Below are 20,183 nucleotides of genomic sequence, written 5' to 3'. Positions count from 1 at the left end.
GTATCGTATCAAAATCCTGTGCCACAAAAGTATCTGGTATCTCCCTTTATCTCATTGTACCTGACCAGGGCAGAATCCTGGGGATGCTGGAACTCTAACTACAGGGCCATGTTAGACTTTTAGCTGTTAGGAGGATACAAGACCATAGGTCTCATCCGGCTCCCATTACATTCACTGATAAAATCTGCCTTCAGGGAGAGCAAGACTCAGCTCCATGTCTTGTAGTTCATGACCATCTTTCCTACATGTCAGTACTGTCTGTCACCTGCTGGGTCTGCCTAATGAACAGGAAATCTAGGGGCAGAGGATTCTTGGTCTCTGTGTGTCTCCAGCCTGGAGGATAGTTGGGGGATTTAGACTGGAGATGCTAGATTTCCTTGTCTTCTCCACTTAAGAAAAATAAAAACACTTCGGGAGCACTGTCATGCTGCTCATTAATTTAGGAAGTTCCTATTTTGATTGGCAGGATAATCTATCTTGTTTATCCTGAAATTTTTATCACTGGTTTCTTCTTGTACTCTTTCTGTGATAGTGGGTCTAGAAAATGGATGATTTGAGTTTCAAAAGAAACATCAGTCATTAGTATTCTGATTCTGAGGCTTGTTAGCTCCTGTGTGGGGTTTTCTGTGTTCTCCTTGCAGTTAATTCCAGCATTTATTTTGACTTTTAATTATTGCACAGTGAAGTGAAAATCTTCCGTTTTCTGATCCAGTTTAAGGAAGGGAGGACTGAGGTGTCTACCTCAACCATCACTTGGAATATAACAGACCCCCTTAAACTATCCAGTCTGAACTGGAGATGACCAAAAATAAAATGGGTCCGAATAGATCCGTGTTATATTACTATTATTTTAATTAGACCACAAAAGAATCTAATAGGCTTTAAAAATAGTGAACACCTGCCCATTTAATTGACGCCAGCCAGTTCCTCCCTGATCCCTGTGTATGGATGTGATTTTTTTTTTTTTTTTTTTATAAGCTGTGGGCTAGTGGAAATCTGAAGTAGTGTTCACTGTAGGGATACTTTTCGAACTCAATCGGTTAAGGGTCACACTTCAGGCTGCTCTTGAAAAGAAAGAGCCTTTGAAGTATGTTGCTTCTAACTGAGCAAGTAGGAGTCTAGAAAATTTGCTTCAACAACTCTAAAACTCTTTTCTTCCTTGGGACGTAGTAGTGCTGGAAAATAAAAATCCACTTTCTTCTTCAATCTAGTTTCTTCTTATTGAGCAAACATTGTTTCCATCTTTCCCAGTATTTCTAATGGAGCAAAAATTGGCATTGTTCCCCACTTGCTATCCAGTCCTAGATAATTTAAGGTGAATCAGAATCTGTCTTAAAATGGGCATATAGTGGCTGTTTCATGAATTTTAATTTTTAAGTACTTCTTGGTATCTTTCATCTGGAAATCTCAAACATTTTACAAACATTTAATGAGCTAAGCCTTACGGCGGCACCTCTCTGAAGTAGGAATTGTTATGCCTATTCCACAGTTGGGGAAATTGAGGCACTGGGACACTAAGGCCTGGTCTACACTGGGGGGAGGAGGTGGAGATCGATCTAAGTTACGCAACTTCAGCTATGTGAATAATGTAGCTGACATCAATGTACTTAGATCTACTTCCTGCAGTGTCTTCACTGTGGTAAGTCAACGGCTGGCGTCTCTTCTCCCACTCCCTACCCCCACCCCGCATCGACTCCACCTGCACCTCTCGCTCCGGTGGAGTACCGGAGTTGATGGGAAAGTGCTCAGCAGTTGATTTATTGCGTCTAGACTAGGATAAATCGACTCCCACTGGTTCAATCGCTGCCCGTCGATCTCGCGCGTAATGTAAACGAGCCCTAAGCGACTTATCCAAGGTCTCACAGGAAGCTCATTCCAGTCCAGTTTATCCACAAATCCATATTTCAGCTTTAGAAGTGCCAGTTGGCAAAACTGGAATTGATATACCCTCCAATCACATGCAGAGATCTGGAAAACACCTGCATCTTCCACCTCCTTCTGGTGCTGCTGTTTTCTTCTGATTTACTCTCCTTTCTGCCCTTACTCTTGCCTCTCTTTCGGGCTGTATGGTCAGTGATACCTGGATGTGATTCTGTCGTCACTTTTTAAACCATCTCCTTCCCATCTAGAACAGCAACCATTCTCCTCACCAAGTGCATCTCTTCTCTTCATGCCAATCCCACGTAATTGAAACATGGTGCAGTCTCATAATTACTTTAACTTCATGATCATACTTGGTGTTTCTATAGTATTTTTACCTGAAGAACTTGGTGTCTTATAAATAACTAAAGTTCTCAAAATGCCTGCAAGTACAGAAGCATTATTGCCATTTTAAAGTTGGTTACACTGAAGTATGTAAAGTTTAGGTGACTCGTTTGAGGTTGCAGAAAGATTCTAACAATTTGGAGTTCTTGATCCCAGTCCCCCTCCCTCTGCTACCCATCTCACTTCCTCTTTATACATCTGGTCTTCACAGATGCTTTGGGGCTCTGCTGCTCCTTGCTTTTGTACTTGTAGGAAGCTGTCTGAATCTCTTCTTTGTAACATACACTTCCTAACATTTTAAAAACCTCCCTAGAGCAAAGTTTATAAATGGGATTACAGTTAGACTGGTAGATAATCTCCCTCCGTAACCAAGTCACTTTGTTCACTTTAAAGATCTTGAATAACTGCTAAATGTTATGGTCTAGGTTTTCTTTCTGATATACAGATTACATGTCCAACTTTCTGCTACAGTAAACCCTCTTAATCTGATGCCTATTAAGGTAAAGTAGTTTGTCTTTTTTTTGCCAGCGATGCAATGACTGTTTCAAAGGGCTACGCTGCCACAATGACTTGAGCTATAACATGTATGTGGTGAAAGTTTTCAGTCTAACCTCCAAGGATCCTTTTAGCAATTGAACCAGAATCAACTTGCTTCAAGTCATTCTTAGAATAATGCTGTATCATAGTGTACCAGCCTTCTTTACCCCTCCCTGCCAATGAATAAATGAGGGGGGTGGGGAAAAACCCCACCCCAAACACTATTGTGAATCAAGCAGAATGCTTTACTCCAAGGGTTCTGAAGGGAAGATGGATTTATCAAGACTGTCCATTTGGGCAGTTTTTATACATGCTATTTTGGAAAATATCTTTTTCCTCTGCTGGTAGGTGCCAGAATTAAAGGGACTGAAGTCTAAAACCAGTCTGTCCACAGAAGAGGTGATAGCACATGCAGCAGTTGTATACACTTCCTTCAACCTTCCCCAATTAGGGTGGGTGGGAAATCACATCTAGGAACCAGTGGAATGCAGTTTCCATGTCCTCTCTGCCTACACTGGTTTCTGTGATATGGGTACCTGAACTGGAATGAGATGACTGGACTCATTTCAGGCAAGCCAACAAATAACCATTAGTAATGACTCCTAGATGTGGGTGACCTGCAGCTGCATTGAGGACCTATAAACAAAAGGCTTCCTTATCCTGCTACTTCTGAGTAATACAGTATCCTGCTCTCTATTTTTTTTTTTTTTAATTAACATGAGTGAGTTTGAGAGACTTGGTTTTCTTTTGTCTTTTGATGGAATTCATACTTCAGTGAAATATTCTTTCTGAAGAAAGATTATTTTGGGGGGCAGTCTTCATCCTAATCTAATTGCTTGTATAGATCATTCATCATTGTATCTAGGCGCAGATGCATCAATTCTGAAACTCAAGATAGTATTCACTAAGAGTCAAGGCTACTCTGTGTGCCCGTCCTCTTCATCCTGTACCTCCAATGTGAGTGTACTCCATCCTCGCCCTGCTCCACTTCTGTAGGAAGGTACCTCTCCATCTTTGGGTGAGTTTGCCTAAAGTTCTCTCGCCCCTTTTTTCCCTTCATCCCTACAAAACAGACAGCCGCCTGCTCACCACTCATTTCCATCTGCCAACTGGTCTCTGTCACATGGCAATATTCCAGACTTCCCATTAAAGCACCCTCTCCCAACCTCTTAGTATCAGGAAGTGGTGGAAGGGATGTGAGGGTTCAGAGGCAGAATTAGTCCCACTGTCCAGAGACTCCACTGTTGTACCTGCTGCTGTTGTGCCTGAAAATCAGCCAGTCCTCTCTTCACACCCATCTGCAAACTAGCTCTCTAGGAAAGAGCTTGGGAGCTAGGATTATAGCTACTTCTTCCTTTTTGAGGAGCATTTCTTTGATGATTTCCTGCCCACTGAGGTGGAAGAAGTGGATGGTGTTATCTTTTTTTCAATAAAACTTTATAACAAAATCCCATCTTCTCCAGTACATGTGCTTTGTGGTGTTTGCTTCCCATGATAGGTCACAGAGTTAATTCTAAAGTACACAGAGAGAGTTCCTGTCTAAGCTTGACTCAGGTGTGTTTACTGGTTGTGGCCCTGCCAATAATTCCAGCAGGAGCGTGCCAATAATAAATGTCAGTTTTAAATGGAAAGCAAATGCACTTGGTTGGAAGGGAGTCCTGGTGCGAAGATGGAGAAGAGTTCCTTCCTCCCTACTCAAAAAAATAATCTTGCTGCTCTCTGGGCAAAAAGAGAATAGTTTCAATAGCACAGCCACACACAAATATTTTCCAACTTTGGAAAATTTTTGAGGGAATTGGCTGCCAATTGATAGAAAAAAATTGACACCACATCCGTGTGTCCCTCTTTGAAAAACAAATGCAGTATAAAATAGGTGAGTTCACACAATTTTATGTATAGCAGTGTTGTGATTTTTTTCTAGCGATTTAGCCCATTTGTCAAATGTAAATGGGTGGTGGTTTACTTCAGTCATTGCTTGAAGAATTCCTGAGAGAGGTCCTGTGGAACAAACCCCCAGCAGTTTCCAAACTGCTTGGGCTTCCAGTTAGTGACTGAATTGAAAAATTACAAGTTTGGCATGTACTGCCATGGAAATGTGTGGTGTGTGTTTGGTTTTTTTGTTTTTTTTTTTTTACAACAAGAAATCCCTGCTTGGCAGTTCCGAGACTGTAAATGTACCTGCCTAGAATTTGCTGAAAGATTCCAGTAAGGCTTCAGCATGCTGGGACTTCGGAATACTTTATTGCTTGTGTGGCTAAAAACTCCTACCCGGTTAAAGCTGCAGCACTAAAATCCAGAAATGTCCTGTCACTCTGTGACCCAGAATGTCATAGATTAGGTCATCCTTGCTTGAGCTGTAAGCTTGTTGTTGATGCAGTTTTATGTATTCGATAAGACCTTAGGTTGAGGAGTGTAAGAAAGGGACTTTGAATTAACAGAAGCAAGGAAAGAGGCAGAAGCCAAATGGGGAGGTTGGAATGTTATACATTACTTTATGCCTCTTTATTACAGGGTCTCAGAACAGTACTTGAAGTACATGGAACAGTGGATTAAGTTGAACTTGTATTGGAGTGTTATTTTTTTAGTATTTTTGTGCTAAAACTAAATGAATGTTTTGAGGATATTTGAGCCAGTTTTGGACAAGGAAAAAAAAAAAAAGATTGTGTCTAAAGCACAAGACTAGGAGTATGTCTACACCAGAAACTTAAATTGACCTATATTTGGTTGACTTACAGCCACCGCAGTAATTGCTGTGGTAGCTCATGTCCACGCTACCCTCCTTGAGTCGGTAGTGCACGTCCTCAGCAGGAGCGCTTCCACCGACCTAAGGGGCAGCTGGGGGGAGCTGAGAGCCTGGTGTCTCAGCTCCTGGCTGCCCCACAGGCTCCTGATGGGCTGGCCCCTCCCTCACTTACCCCTCCAGGAGCAGGGGAGGGGTGGGTGGAAGCTGCCTGGGGTTTCTCCGCCCCCCTTCACTCCACCAGCCAGGCAGCCTTTTCAATTTCAGGCTCCATCTCTCCATAGAAGCAGGTTGCAGCTGGACTGTAGCTGCCCTGCTTTCTTGTCAATTTCAGGGCTCCAGTTAACAGCCTGTATAAATAAGGCAGTATCTACACAGATACTGCGTTGCCCTAACTACACTGACATAAGCCCTACACCTCTCATGGAGGTGGAGTTATATTGGGGTAGTTTGGCACTTACATTGCCTGGAGCAAGGCTGTAGTGTAGACACAGGAATAATTAGGGGGATAATTAGATTGCGTAAACTGCCTAACTGTGTAGTGTAGACCAGGCCTAGATTCCATGCAACAGATTTCCTATCTGATTATGAAAAAGTCACTAGATTGTTGTGCTTCAGTGTCCCCCATCTTTAAATTGGGTATAATGGCTGCTTTACAAGGGAGTTGTTAGGATTAATACATTTGTGAAGAGTTCTGAGATCCTGGGACACAAGGCACTATGGAAATGCTGCTATCATCAGAAATCAAATGGAGTTGCTAAACATGTTGTTGTAGGTTTGGTATTTTGGCCTGGTTTATTCCATCTATTCTGAATCAAAGTCAGCACAGCATTCTAGTTGATAAATAGATGTCCTGAAGAGAGTCACTTAACATGTTAGTGGCATTAAGAAGAGTGCACCTAGAATGAGGGGGAGGGAGGGATTTCTTGTGGCTGCATTGCATATGTGTTTACTATAAGCAGTATATAATGCAGTGCAACCTGTGAAGCAACCACTGAAGAAACCGACAAAAATTAGGTGGCTCTCCACTTCAAGTCAACAAAATTGTCCTTTAAACCTTGGCTACTTTTAAAATCTCCTCTTTGAGACAATGGGATCTCCTATTGGAGGTGAACTTTTTAACAAAAACAACAACCTGTTTTACTCCTATTTTTCCTGTGATGGGCCATCTATTTGTTTTGGTATTTTTAAAGGACTTTGTTCTGATAGTAGTGTACAGTACCACAAGCACTGGCGGGATTGGGAGACAGCACTTTTGAAAATAAAATGATTAAACCATTGTATTTGTCTGAACTTCAGCCTCCTGTCGTTTGGACTAGCCCTGATCTACATAGTTGGGCTTCCACCTGGGATCTACTACATGCATATCATGAAGAGCTGTCAGAGGCATCTTATTTGTCTAATCTATTCTTGAAGGCAGTTGCATATTTTTGTGGTGTTTGGGCTCTAAAAGGAGAGCTGTTTTCTGCTGCAGAAGACTGAGAGAGAAGTTCACAGCCTTCCATTGTGGGCTGCTTTTGCCTTGTTCTGTGCCAGTCAACCCACTCACCATGTGGATAAGAGTAGTATACTGCAATTCCTTAAAGGCCGCTTCTCTAGTATTAAATACTGCTGGAAGCAGTGTGGCCTAACTGTTAGATCCAGGAGGCCAGACTTAATTGTGATTTAATGTTTGTAAAGCATCTCAAAATTGTTTGAACATAGGTTCTACTATACACCTCTACCCTGATATAACGCTGTCCTCGGGAGCCAAAAAATCTTACCGCATTATAGGTGAAACCGCGTTATATCGAACTTGCTTTGATCCGCGGGAGTGCACAGCCCTGCCCCGCCACCCACCCACCCCCACTCTCTCTCTCTCTCACAGTCACACTCCCGGAGCGCTGCTTTACCATGTTATATCCGCATTTGTGTTATATCGGGTCACGTTATATAGGGGTAGAGGTGTATGTGCAACTGCTGCTGTCTTGAGTTAATTTGTCCCAATACAATGATGTGTCAAATTAGTATAGTAGGACCTTTCAATGCTGAGATTTTGTTCCTGTATTGTGAAGGATACTTATGCAGCTTTGTATTTATTTTGCTGTTAGAGGGAGCTGATGGCTTGACACACAGTTCACTGCTCCCAATTTCATTTCTTAATTCCTTTCCTCTTCTGCTTACAGATTCTCACAAACACAAAGATAAACACAAAGATCGAGAACACCGGCACAAAGAGCACAAGAAAGACAAGGAAAAAGACCGGGAAAAGTCTAAGCACAGCAATAGGTGAGGAAAATCAATTGACAGGTCACTGTTGCCAAAACCTTTGCTCACCCACAGTCAAGGCTTCATATGAAGAGTTAATGTGGTGATTAACGTGCACGGTATTGCTATTTTTAAGTGTTTAAAAGAATGCTCACAGATAAGTGCATGCATTCTTACATGTACAGGTTAATTCACGTAATCTTAAAAATGGAGGTCTGTGTTTTAATGTAGATTGGTGTAATTAAAAATCAGTTGAGGAAATGACTACTAACTGCCAAAATGTGCAAACTTTAGTTCAGTACTATTGATACTTTTGGTTTTTTGTGGTACTGTGTATATTCATTATTAACAAAAACATTACATTATGCATCTTAAAATTTCAGAAATGGTAGGTATTTTTGTGCATTTTGGCCAAGTTCATATTGCTAACTTACTACTTGATATTCCTGTGATTCTTTTTATTATTAAATTGCACATCAGTGTTCTATAGTTTTGTTTATTTACTTTTTTATAGTAAATATCTTACTATTTCACGTTCTGCTTGTTGCTCACATGTTGGCACTGCATCAGTCTGTAACTTCTCAACTTACTACTTAACACAATTTCTTTTTGTGCGTTCTTGGCTCTACATTTCCAAATGTTTTTCACCGAAATGTAAAACCATCTTTTTTGCAAATTTAACAAAGCACATGCCCTTAAAATACCTCCTAATGTGTTTTCCATATCTGAACTTTGAAAGCTCACTTTTATGTTTTGAGCTTCCTTCTCTTGGGGGGGTGGGCGGGGGGGAGTGGTAAACATTTTTCTTTTAAAGTGGAAAAATCTTTCACCAAGTCTAATTCTCAAACAGCTCATAACTATTTATTTGTTTATATTTTTTTTAAAAATCACATTTGGGCAGCTTGAAGTTGAGGGAGTGGAATGGATAGGTTATAAATGAGATAGTGAAAATGATTACAGTAGAGATTGCTTCTTGAGGGTTGGCCCTTTTGTGGGGTAGAAAAAAATTAAGCTCCCATTGGGTCAGATGGATAGCTTTACTTACACTATTTAGTACCTTACTCCACACGTGCTACCATTGAAGTCAGTGGGACTTCAATCAAAATGTGTCCAAAAAAAAAAAAATCAGAGTTCTTTAACAGGTACACATGCTGTACTTGCGGCCTGTGATTTTGAAAAGACCAGCATATCTGAGTGTGTACAACAAATTCTTGCTAGTTTTGGTGAATGGTTACCTAATATTGTTGACCTGCCTCTCCTATGCACAAGTGGTCTGTGAGGCACCTAACTTCCCTTTTGCAGTTCACTTCTCCAGTTTGTGCACACAAGTTGCAGGTGCATGTGCTTATGTGCATTTTTAGCCCTTTCAAAATGTGTCCCTGAGGGTGAATATATTTGGCCTGTTGAATCAGTCAGTCGTGACTGCAGGCTGATACTCCTGGGATAATAACATTACACACACATTAAGAACACTTCAGGACTTTTTGTCGAGTATTAGTAAAAAAAAACACACCACACTCTACCCCTGTCCACACTCAGTCATATTTGTCCACACTCAGCTGCTCGCTCTATCAAATACAATTATTTTTAAAGCAGACATGACTGACTCGTGGAAACAACTGACTTTATTATGCAAACTTTTCTTTCCCAAATTTTTTTATTAGTATTCACCAATACAATTCCATAAATATATACTGTGCCTATATAAAACCTGGATTAAATAACAATCCCTGCCCTATAAAGTGTGCTCAAAATATGGGGCAGCAGTTTTAGAAGAAGGGGTACAGAGAGATCAGTGGTGAGGAAAGCTTTTGGGGGAAGATTCATGGAAATATTAGTGTGTTCTTAAAAAGAGATTTGAAAGAAGAGGGTGCATCCTGAATGAGAAGTGAGGAGACTTCCAATGGAGACATAACAGAAGACATGAATCTAACTGTGGGAGGAGGAGACACAGCAGAAAGGTCAGAAGATTGGGGGGAGATTGAGTAGGGAGAAACCAGTGCAAAGATGTAGAGCTTCTTGGGTGAGGATGAGGAGTTTGAATCTGAAGGGATGAAAGTTGGCTAGGGAAGGGGATTCAAGGAAGATGACAATAGGGTCAGAGCAGTGAGAGCAGAACATATAAAAACTCCTGAATAAGTTGCAACTTTTGCCTGGAAACAAAAATTCATTGGTATTGGTATTGTTGTAATTTACCTCAAACTGTGGTTATTTAAACAATATTGACACTCGTGGTGATTTCTTTGTTTGATTTGGTGACTGGATGTGGACTGGCTGGCAGGGGCGGCTCCAGGCACCAACACAGCAAGCGCGTGCCTGGGGCGGCAAGCCGTGGGGGGTGGCCTGTCGGTCGCTGTGAGGGCGGCAGTCAGGCAGCCTTCAGCGGCATGCCTGTGGGAGGTCTGCCGGTCCCGTGGCTTTGGCGGCAATTCGGCGGCGGGTACGCCAAATCCGCGGGACTAGCAGATCTCTCTCAGAAACACCGCCGAATCCGCGTGATCAAGCCGCCTGACTGCCGTGCCTGGGGTGGCAAAAAACATAGAGCTGCCCCTGTTGGCTGGGACTCATTTTAAGTATCTTTCATTGTCCCTCTTATTACTGTTTTGAATATATCTGGTGCAACAAGTAGGTTTTGAAAATATTATTTTTAGGATCAATAGTCTGTTCAGAGACTAAAACGGGGGGGGCTTATTTCCAGAAACTCATGAAGAAATGCTGTCTTGCAAAATGGCCACCACTTACCATTTTTCTAACATTAGGGAAGATGGTAACCCTTCTGTTATCAGGATGTGGAAAAGAGCAGGTGAATGGAGGCAGTGTCCATTTTGGCGAAGGGAAGCCCATGACTTCAGTCCCATTGAGAACCATGGGAGATAGAATTCCACAAAGAACTCTGAAGTAGTACATATTTGTCTGCTTGTGCTGAAGGAGAAACTTTACCTATGAAGAATAACTGCAAAAAAAAAAAAAGCTATTAGTACTTTTTAAAAAATAGATTTAGCTAATGCATGAGATTTCGGTGAGTTTTTAAGTATGTGGGGAGTTTGAAGAGCGTGTTGCTCTATTATTAAGATCATTAGGGCTCAGAAAAGGTCTGACACCTGGTGCTAAAATTAAAAATGGGTCCTTTAAGAAATTTAACTCAGACTAACAGAATTGCTTGCAAATTCTCAGAAAATCCATTCTGTACTCAGCGAAGTGCTGTAATCTTGTGGAGGATGTATGTATTATGTATTTTTCATACATAAGAAGTGGAATATTTTCTTTAAGTGCAAAAGTTAAGTCAGCCTTAACTATGGAGTTGCTTTTGGCACCTCCATAATGTGTCATGCATAACACATTAATATATGTTCCTTTTTTGTAAGGGAGTTGATGGTGGGGAGAGGGGCGCAAACTAATCTCCCTAATCCAAAAGGGAGAATTTTATAATTGAAGTTGCAATTAGGAACAATTCCCTGTTGTAGAGGAAGCAGACCTGTACTCTCCATGTCTGTATGTCTAATAATTTGACAGCTCTATCATCTCTCTTAAACAAGGTTGTTTTATAAACTTCTGTCGAGGGGAAAAAACATTCCCCTGCATAAAAATAATTTCTATGTCTTGTCTTTGTGTGAGGGGGAGGTCGGATCATGGTTCTGAGCTGCCAAGTGATAAGTGCTTTAAAAATACCTAAAATAGATAATCATGATCTCATGTGGTAGAAGAGTGTTGGCCTCGTATGCAGAAGTCTTTAATTTCACTTTCTGGTTTCATCCTCTCCCACTCACTAGATGACAGCTTTATATCCTAACCACTCAAATACAGATGTAGTAAACTGGGGAAAAATAGCACTCTTGTACATTTCAGGTTTTTTTTTATATATTTCTTCACCCTGTTTAAAAATAAATAAATACAGCAAAGCCTACTTAAGCAAATTCCATGTCAAAGAATAGATCTACATCAATGTATTGAGTAGTACTCAGAAGTCTTTTTGTAAATAAACACCAGATGAAGGAATAATGAACACATTAATTTACTGCATTTTGCCTTTCCAGGCAAAGAAGCCTATATTTAATCTGTGATAAATGATCTCTGAAATACCTGGTTTCAATGCATCAAACAAAAAGACTTGGTAAAATAATGGACGTTTTTGAATCAGAGACTTTAACAGAGATCGGTTGTTTTTAATCTTGAAATAACAAGAGATTCTTTCTTCCGTGTGTCTTGGGTTTTTGTGCATGGAATGCAGGCTGTCAATAAATTTGAAATCAGCAGAAAATTGGTACTGTGGTGTATGGAGTGAAGAGACTCCCCGCCCCCACATTGGCAGCACTGATCCATATTGTCAGCATGACAAGTGTCTGAGCTTCAGAAAAATCCTCCTCCAGCTTGCATGTTCATTCTGGTTACAAAATGTCTCTTGCTATCTTCTGCGTTTGAACAAATCTTGAGGGTGTAGTAGGGCTTATAGACCCAGTTCTCAATGGTGATTTCTTGATTTTTGTTTTGCCAAAAACAAGAATTGGGATGGGGAGAGGAGCTACTTGTCTCATACACAGGTAAATTCAGATCATGGAAAATTCTGGGTTTTCTCCATTTTTCTTTACCATATTTCATGTGTTGTCCCCCAAACCATTTATCTAAATGGCAAAGGGAAGGAGAAGATGGAGGAAATCTGGTTGGTCATCTGTACATGTAGAGAAAAGGGCCATTTGAAAATTTCCTTGTGCTTCCTGCAGGGGGGACCGAAAAGGGTTGGATCCCTCCCTGTCTCCACAATCGACCTTGGGCTGCTATCTGGTGGAAAAACTGACTTCTAATAGTAAAATTTATTGCTTTCCAGTAGTGCCTAGAATATGCATGCTATGCCTGGTCCCAGTCCCAAAGAGCTTACACACACATGAGGTTTCATTTTCATCTGTCTCTAACTGATGATTACAGCTCTGGCCTTCTGTTTTATTCCCAAAATACCGTGTTCGCTAAGGACCTTATCCATTGTCTGTGGAAGTTGATGAAAAGACTCCCATTAAGTTCAGCAGGCATGGAATCGGTTTCTCATGAATTGGTAGCTCAGCTGTACAATTTGGGCCCACACAGGTTTACACCAAGTTCTGTTCTGTGGTGGTGCACCTCTAACAATGGGAATACAAAACTGCAGGCCAGCTGAAAACTTGGCCTTTACTAGTATTTATTGGTCTGACTGTAATCACAGCTTTCTAACAGCATTGCAGTAAGTCAGGCAGTATAACTTCTGTACTCTCCCCGTTGGTTTAAGATTTCTATACATTAAGAGCTACCTATTACTTAAGCTTCAGTTGGATTCTAACAGATATCAGTTGTCACACCGAAGTGCTGTTTGCAACTAGTTCTGATGCTTAATAGTAGAAAATACACAGCTATGGTACTACAAGCTAATTACAGCTGGGAAAATTAGAGGGGAAATAGAGATGCTTTAGATAAAGACATCTTTCCCTGCTTGTGATCTGAAGCTGGGATAGAAAAGGCATTAGAAGGGGAGGAAGGGGATTGTTATTGTACATAAATGGCACCTGGAGAATGCCGTGTTAAAGTACTCAAAGCCGTCTGCCATCCTTTGGAAACACTTTCCACTTCTGGCTTTCCATCTGATCACAGTATAAGCAGCTGCTGCCAGATGCACATTCTCCACTCCCTCCCCCAATTTAAAAAAAAATGCTCTCCATCACATTTTCCTCTAGGCAGCTCATCGAGGGAATACTGCTAGAGTTTTCAAGGAGACAGATTTCTTTTGTTGCACTTAACATTTCCATCATTCTTCCCCTGTCTCCCCCAAACCCTCTGAGATATTGTGTTATACAAACCTTCTAAAAGGAGAGACAGGAAACAGAGTTGGTGGTACGCTGTGGGGCACTGGCTGATGTGTGCCTATTATGAGGTGTTAAATTAATTTCTCTTATTTCCTCCAAGATATCTGACAGATTCCTGCTGCATTCCAAGTGTTGTTGCAGCAAGATACTATTGTTTTAACAGGCCTATTCCTTAGATCAGATAAATGCTGGTTAAGCACAAATGTTGTACCGGTATAACTATGTCTGTTTAGGGAGGGCGACCTTTTTTACTGAAATAATTACAGCCTTGTAGTGTGGGTGCATATGTGGGTATATAAATATGCTTAGACCGTACAATGTATTCCTGAACAGGAAGGTGGGGGTTAGCGGTAGTCATATACAGCCTTATACTTTGTATTGATCCTCTTTAGTAGGTTTCTGACTTTTGGGTTTTAATCTGGCTAGCTCTGCAGGGAAGGATGCAACTGAGGTAACAAAAGCAAGGATACAGAGGAAGGACTATGGGATATATGTCATCATCCTATGGCTGCATCACATCACGTCTTTCTCTAAAGAGGGAAACAAGTAGTGTGTAAAGTCTGAAATGGCCAGAAAAGGATTCTCTGATCTTCAAAATGTGACACATCTACCCTAATCATACCTTTAGACATCCTTGCCCCTATGGAAGGCTGAGACCTATTCTGAAGGTTAAGGATGGTGCCTTGGAAGAGATACCATGTTGCCCTCTTCTGTTATAGTTGCCAAACTGTGAAGTGTTTCCCCTGGAGGCTTCCCTAGATATCCTAGTCCAGGGGTTCTCAAATTTCATTGCACCGTGACCTCGTTCTGACAACAAAATTACTACATGACCCTGGGTAGGGGGAGAGGGGCCAGAGCCCGAGCCCAAGCCCCGCCTCTCCAGGTTGGGGTGGCACTTGTGTGTCAGCTTCAGCCCTGTGTCCCAACAAGTCTCATGCTGGCCCTAGCGACCCCATTACAATGGGATCCTGACCCATAGTTGGGGAACTGCTGTCCTAGCCTGATTAAAAACACGTTCTGTTTGCTGGCTGAAATGGGTACATTTGGGAAAACTATGTGCCTCTTGTTACTGTTGCCAGGATTACTGGCTGAAGTCTACAACCCCAACGTGTTCCCAAGCAACGCGCATCGCTCATTGGCACTGACGTAAATCAGGCTCTTCCAGGTAGGCAGGATGGCATGAGCCTGCTTTTGTTATTTAGTGTGTCAGATTTCAGACACACTTGTCTGTCTGTAAAATCAGAACTGTATTTTGGTGCCCAGAGAATGTGTAGGTGTGGCAAGCAATCTGTTTATGAATGGGAGAAAGAAATACATTTTCCTTCTTGCCTCAGAGCAAGTAGCAGATGGAATTTTGTTTTTTTAGGGAAGCTTCTGTTAGCCTTATAATGGGAGGGAAGATGGTGGTGGGGAGAATCTCAGAATTCACCACCAATATCACTGTTACTTAGAAATAGGCTTTGCAGGCTAACACCCAGGGCGCTTAGGATCTTTGAGCCTTTCCTCCCCATGCTGCCTCACACTCTGAAGAGCAATGAGAGGCGACTATTAAAGGTGTTTGGAAGCAAGAAGTAAGTTGCCTTGCCAAAAAGCAAAGGGAAGAAGGGGGTAGTCTTACGGTAAAGATCCAGGCCTGAAGGTCAGAAGCTGAGACACCTGTTTCTGTCTGCACGAGTGATATTGTATTTGGCAATGAGCAAGTCACTCAAATCAACATTTTCAAGAGTTGCGGCTGATTTATTTTGGGATACCTCAATTTTTGGTTGCTCAATGCCAGACCTTGGGCACAACGGAAGTGGAAGCCATGAGTGTCCAGCACTTCTGAAAATGAGGCCTACAGGTATGGAGTCTTGAGTTTGGTATCCAGAAGCAGTGTGATACTCTTGAAAATATTGACATTTAATTTCCGATCCTTTGTCACTTGTGAAATAGGGACAAGGCTATTTCCCTATATCACGGAACTGAATTCATTGTTGTTTAAATTGCATTGAGATTCATAGATGCAAACTGCTGTAAAAGCTGTTGTAGTATTTGATGAATTTAGTAAGCCATGCAATTGCAGGTGGGATTTTAAAAACAAACCCATAGAACAGGGGTTGGCAACTGTTCAGAAGTGGTGTGCCGAGTCTTCATTTATTCACGCTAATTTAAGGTTTCGCGTGCCAGTAATACATTTTAACATTTTTAGAAGATCTTTCTGTAAGTCTATAATATATAACTAAACTATTGTTGTATGTAAAGTAAATAAGGTTTTTAAAACGTTTAAGGAGCTTCATTTAAAATTAAATTAAAATGCAGAGCCTCCCGGACCGGTGGCCAGGATCCGGGCAGTGTGAATGCTACTGAAAATCAGCTTGCGTGCCGCCTTTGGCACACGTGCCAGAGCTTGCCTACCCTGCCACAGAAGAATGTGGGGTGACAAGAATCTGCTGGTCAGAAAATAGAACAGTGTAGACTTGCAGACACAAGTCTAGGTTTAAGCCTTACTGTGGAAGGTAAATAGCTTTATTACCTTTCTCACCCGACTGGCATCTCCACATGCATCTGTCTTCTAAAACCACAAGGCACCCATTGCAATAGTGTTCTGCTGTTCTACCTGGGCTGTTCCTTAATCATCCCTCTCTTGCACTTTTATAATTATGAAGTTTAAGCTCATGAACAATGTGAGAATCATCAGCTTGTCTTCTTTTTCATTTTCCCTCTAGGATACTGAAGCTGGGAAATATATCCGAGGTAACAACACAAGTGTAGCGGTAGCAGGCATCCACTTGATTTTTCAAATTCAGTTCAGGGTTCTGTGTGTACTGCTGTCATGATCACATAGCATATACAGTGTAGTCTGCAGTATGTGGTCTTTAAATCTGTGCTAACAGGCAATCTGTGGTATGGCATATCTGTCTGTGGCACTCTAGAAATACTTAATCTCCTTCAGTGTTTAGGCACTCTTGTACGCTGTTCTACTAGTCTAATCCTGTCACCAGAGAGTTAAATGGAAACTGACTTCTATCTGGAGACTTCATAGTGAGGTGCTTGTATTGAATTAGTGAGAGGACCACCTCCTGCTAATGTAATATAAGCTTTTTATTCTTACTGTTTTGAACCAGCAATAGCAGAGGCTGTCCTAATGCAGTGGCAATTTCCCAGTGCTCTGCATTGTACTGTGTGCAGTAGATTCAAAATCCATTTAGGTGTTGCTTGGCGTAAAGTGAGTGCCATCAGAACTGGGATCTTCCTCCTTAACTGCTTGGATTTGGAGAGAGAGAGATGCGTGGTCCACTGGCTAGACCTTTATCAAGTGCAACTCTGGAGGAGTCCACAGGAGTTGTTTGTGTACAGGATGAGGTTGAAGTCAGGTTTTTCTCTGCAGTCCTACAGGTGGGAACACATTGGTGTATTGTAACTTTAGATGCCCATCTCTTTATCATACACAACCTTTCTGGGTGCTGAAGAACACACTCATTTCTTTCTCTAGTGTTTAGACCAGCAGCCCAATTTCTGCATGTCCCTGTTTGTTCAGGTAGAAACAAAAGAAGAATTGGAGAACTTGTGTCTCTCAAAAGCTCCCTCCCATCTTGCATCCTAGACGTGATCTTTTTTTTTCAGTGTATCACCATTCAGAGTGTCTTTACTTGCACTCAAGTGTTAAATGACTGAAATAAGGAAGCTGCGTACATTTTCATAAAGCTTTGTGCTATTAGTTTATTATTTGTATTGTAGCGCTCAGTGGCCCCAATTATGGCCCAGGACCCCCACAGTTTAGGTGCTGTATGAACACAGAACAAAAAGACAGCCCCGCCCCAAACAAGCTTACAGTTGACATGTCCATGAAGAGATGACAGATGGCTATGGATTGATTGATGGGGGAGTACCAGCAAGCAATGAGACCATATTAGCCAGTAGGGTAGGCTGTGGTCTCAGCACAACCTTTTATCAAGATTTTTGCAAGCAAAGGAAAGTTTTTAAGGAGGGATTTGAAGGAAAACACTCAATGGCTTTGTGGATGTTTATGGAGCGCTCCTCCCTATGTGAAGGGCAGCATGGAAGAAAAGTACAAAGATGCTTGTTTGAAAATTTTAACAGGTGGGCAGTGAAGGCTGGTCTCCTAAGCTGATCACGGGTGGGAGCTGACTTTTTGATACTGAACAAGAGATAAATAGTGTGGGGATAGGCTGTGGAGGACCTTGAAAGTGAAGTAGCTTATGTATGATACACAGCTTAATCCCAAGGAGTGATGGAAAATGTTTCCTTAAGGCCAGGGATCTTTCTAAGTTAAAACAATGAAGAATAACAGTGATAAAAGAGAGAGTACGTTATGGGAGTTGTAGTCCTGATGGAACTGGGTCTGCAAACTGTGTCAGGACAGGCAAGATGCTTGGTGTTTCACCATCCCCAGCACGAACGGGAACCCAATTATTCCTCGCCCCCACATCGGTATGTCTTGCAGGGAGCCATGGTCTCTTCCTTCTGTTTTAATGGGACTTCATACAGTTTTGTAAACAAGCCTATCTAAGGCATGTTCAGCTAGTAGAGCTGCTGCTTGGCTTCAAGAACAGTGCTGCTAATTCTGCATTGCCAACTCTTGTGACTTTTTTAACATGAGTCTTGAGATGTTTGGTGTGTTTCATAAGACTCCAGCTCTTGGGATCAAGTAACTACCTGAGAATCTACCCCTTATAGTTGCAGTGGAAAACTTGAGAATGTGATTAGAGTGTATCCTAAAAGGCTCAGAAACCAAAAGGGGAAATAAAAAGAACCTTGATTTTTTTTTATCATGATTTTGCAGACTCATTTATTATTTTTGAACACTTGATTGGCAATGTTGTAATCTGCAGCACTTGAATCTGAGTGTCAGTGAACTAATAGCATTTGCTAAAACTAGGCACGGTAACATCTCTGCACTCCTGTCGTGACTTGTCATTGTTATTCCGACTTGAGCTTTTCCTGGTTGGAGAGCCAGTTGTGCTGAGCTGCATAGTGATTTTGACAGAGGTTCAGTGAGGCTTCGTTAGAGCAAGCAACTAGGAATTAAGGACTGCTGAGTTTTATTCCATTGATTTAGTGTAACTCTAGGCATGTCACTAACTTTTCTCTGCCTTGGTTTCTCCTCTGTTGATAGGGGAATAATCACCTACCAAATGTTTATAAAGTGAATTTAGTTCCTTGGATGAAAATGTCAAAACTACAAAATTTGTGTTTATTACTTACTATCTAAACAAATGTCCACAGAGGAGTGGAATGTGACTATCAATATCACTTCACTTGTGACCTTTCAGGATTTAATTGGAAACAAGAACAGTGAAGAGCCAAGCTAAAGTGTTCGACCATGGTAAATACATCATGTTGTGATTTTTCACTGGCAACCTCATACTGATGCTGTTAACCTGATTTGGAATACTTAGCCGCTGTGGTTTTACCCCATGTTCCTTCTTCACCTTCTGAAGAAAGTAAATGCCATGAATCTGACTGTTTTGTTGTATCTTCCTGTTAATTTAACTTTATTTCAGGTGATTGTAAGTTTCATGCCTTAAGAGTTCGATTAACAAGTTGCTCCCCTTGGTCAAGCCTCTTAACGGCCAGCCCCTCATTGAACTGAGTCTTCTGTCTTGCAGTGAGCACAAAGATTCCTCGGAGAAGAAACACAAAGAGAAAGAGAAAACCAAACACAAAGATGGCAGCTCAGAGAAACATAAAGACAAACACAAAGATAGAGACAAGGAGAAACGAAAGGAAGAAAAGGTACGTAGGGGTGGCAAGGAGCAGTTCTGCTTTAACTGTTACACTACGTGACGACACAAGAACTGCTTCTAGTTTTTAGTTATCTAATAGTGGAAACCAACCCCAAATTAAGTTCGAGACTTAAAGCTCAATATCTTATAAGCTACAGACTATAGGGGCCATATCCTCAACTGGTGTAAATGGGCACAATGGAGCTGTGCCTAATTACACCACTAAGGATCTTGCTCTACGTCTTTCCTATTGTAATTCCACTCTGAACTCAGTGTCGGGTTTAGATAGTCATAATAGTCAAAGGTCAATTTAGATTAAGTTCATCCTATGCAACAGCAGGCTGCAGTTTCCCAGTATAAGATGTAGCAGATATTGCACTGATAACTACACTTGATCTTTGCCAACTGATACTAATGGAAAGCCAGAATGTAGCTGATCACATGTAGGCATCCTGGGTGTGCTCAGTCACTGCTAAAAGGGCTAAGTTACACGTAGTACTAGCACTTGTTTCCTGCTTCACGTTCTCTGTCCCCTTTTCTCTTTCAGAGCAAATCTTCTGGTGATATAAAAATAAAGAAGGAAAAGGAAAATGGTTTCTCCAGGTAAGAAGCTGAGTCTGGGGTCTGTAATCTGATGTAGCAGTTTGTCATGATTTTTGCTTTGTTTCCCAATCCTCAAATTGTTGTGGTCCCTCTCAGCCAGTTTGTGGAGGCAGGTGCTCTGATATTTCAGTGACCTCTTTCCTCCATATAAAGAACTCCCATCTCAAGCAAATGGATGCACTTTTGGATAATTGGCTGACTTCCCAGAAGTCAGTGGTGGGAAAAGACTTGTCAGGACAT

At 41.5% G+C, this 20,183-nt stretch overlaps 1 protein-coding gene across 1 annotated transcript in view; it reads left to right on the top strand.

Annotated features, from left to right (window-relative positions):
- TOP1 (DNA topoisomerase I) overlaps window positions 1-20,183 on the top strand; it is an 83,872-nt gene that overhangs the window by 30,413 nt on the left and 33,276 nt on the right. The window contains exons 3-5 of the mRNA XM_044985754.1: window positions 7,708-7,810; window positions 19,224-19,350; window positions 19,888-19,943. Coding sequence (XP_044841689.1) covers window positions 7,708-7,810; window positions 19,224-19,350; window positions 19,888-19,943 — 286 coding nt within the window. The remainder of the gene's footprint in view (window positions 1-7,707; window positions 7,811-19,223; window positions 19,351-19,887; window positions 19,944-20,183) is intronic.

The sequence above is a fragment of the Mauremys mutica genome, chromosome 13 (assembly GCF_020497125.1).
Source record: "Mauremys mutica isolate MM-2020 ecotype Southern chromosome 13, ASM2049712v1, whole genome shotgun sequence".
Taxonomy (NCBI): domain Eukaryota; kingdom Metazoa; phylum Chordata; order Testudines; family Geoemydidae; genus Mauremys; species Mauremys mutica.
This window is presented reverse-complemented; position numbering and strand designations above follow the sequence as displayed.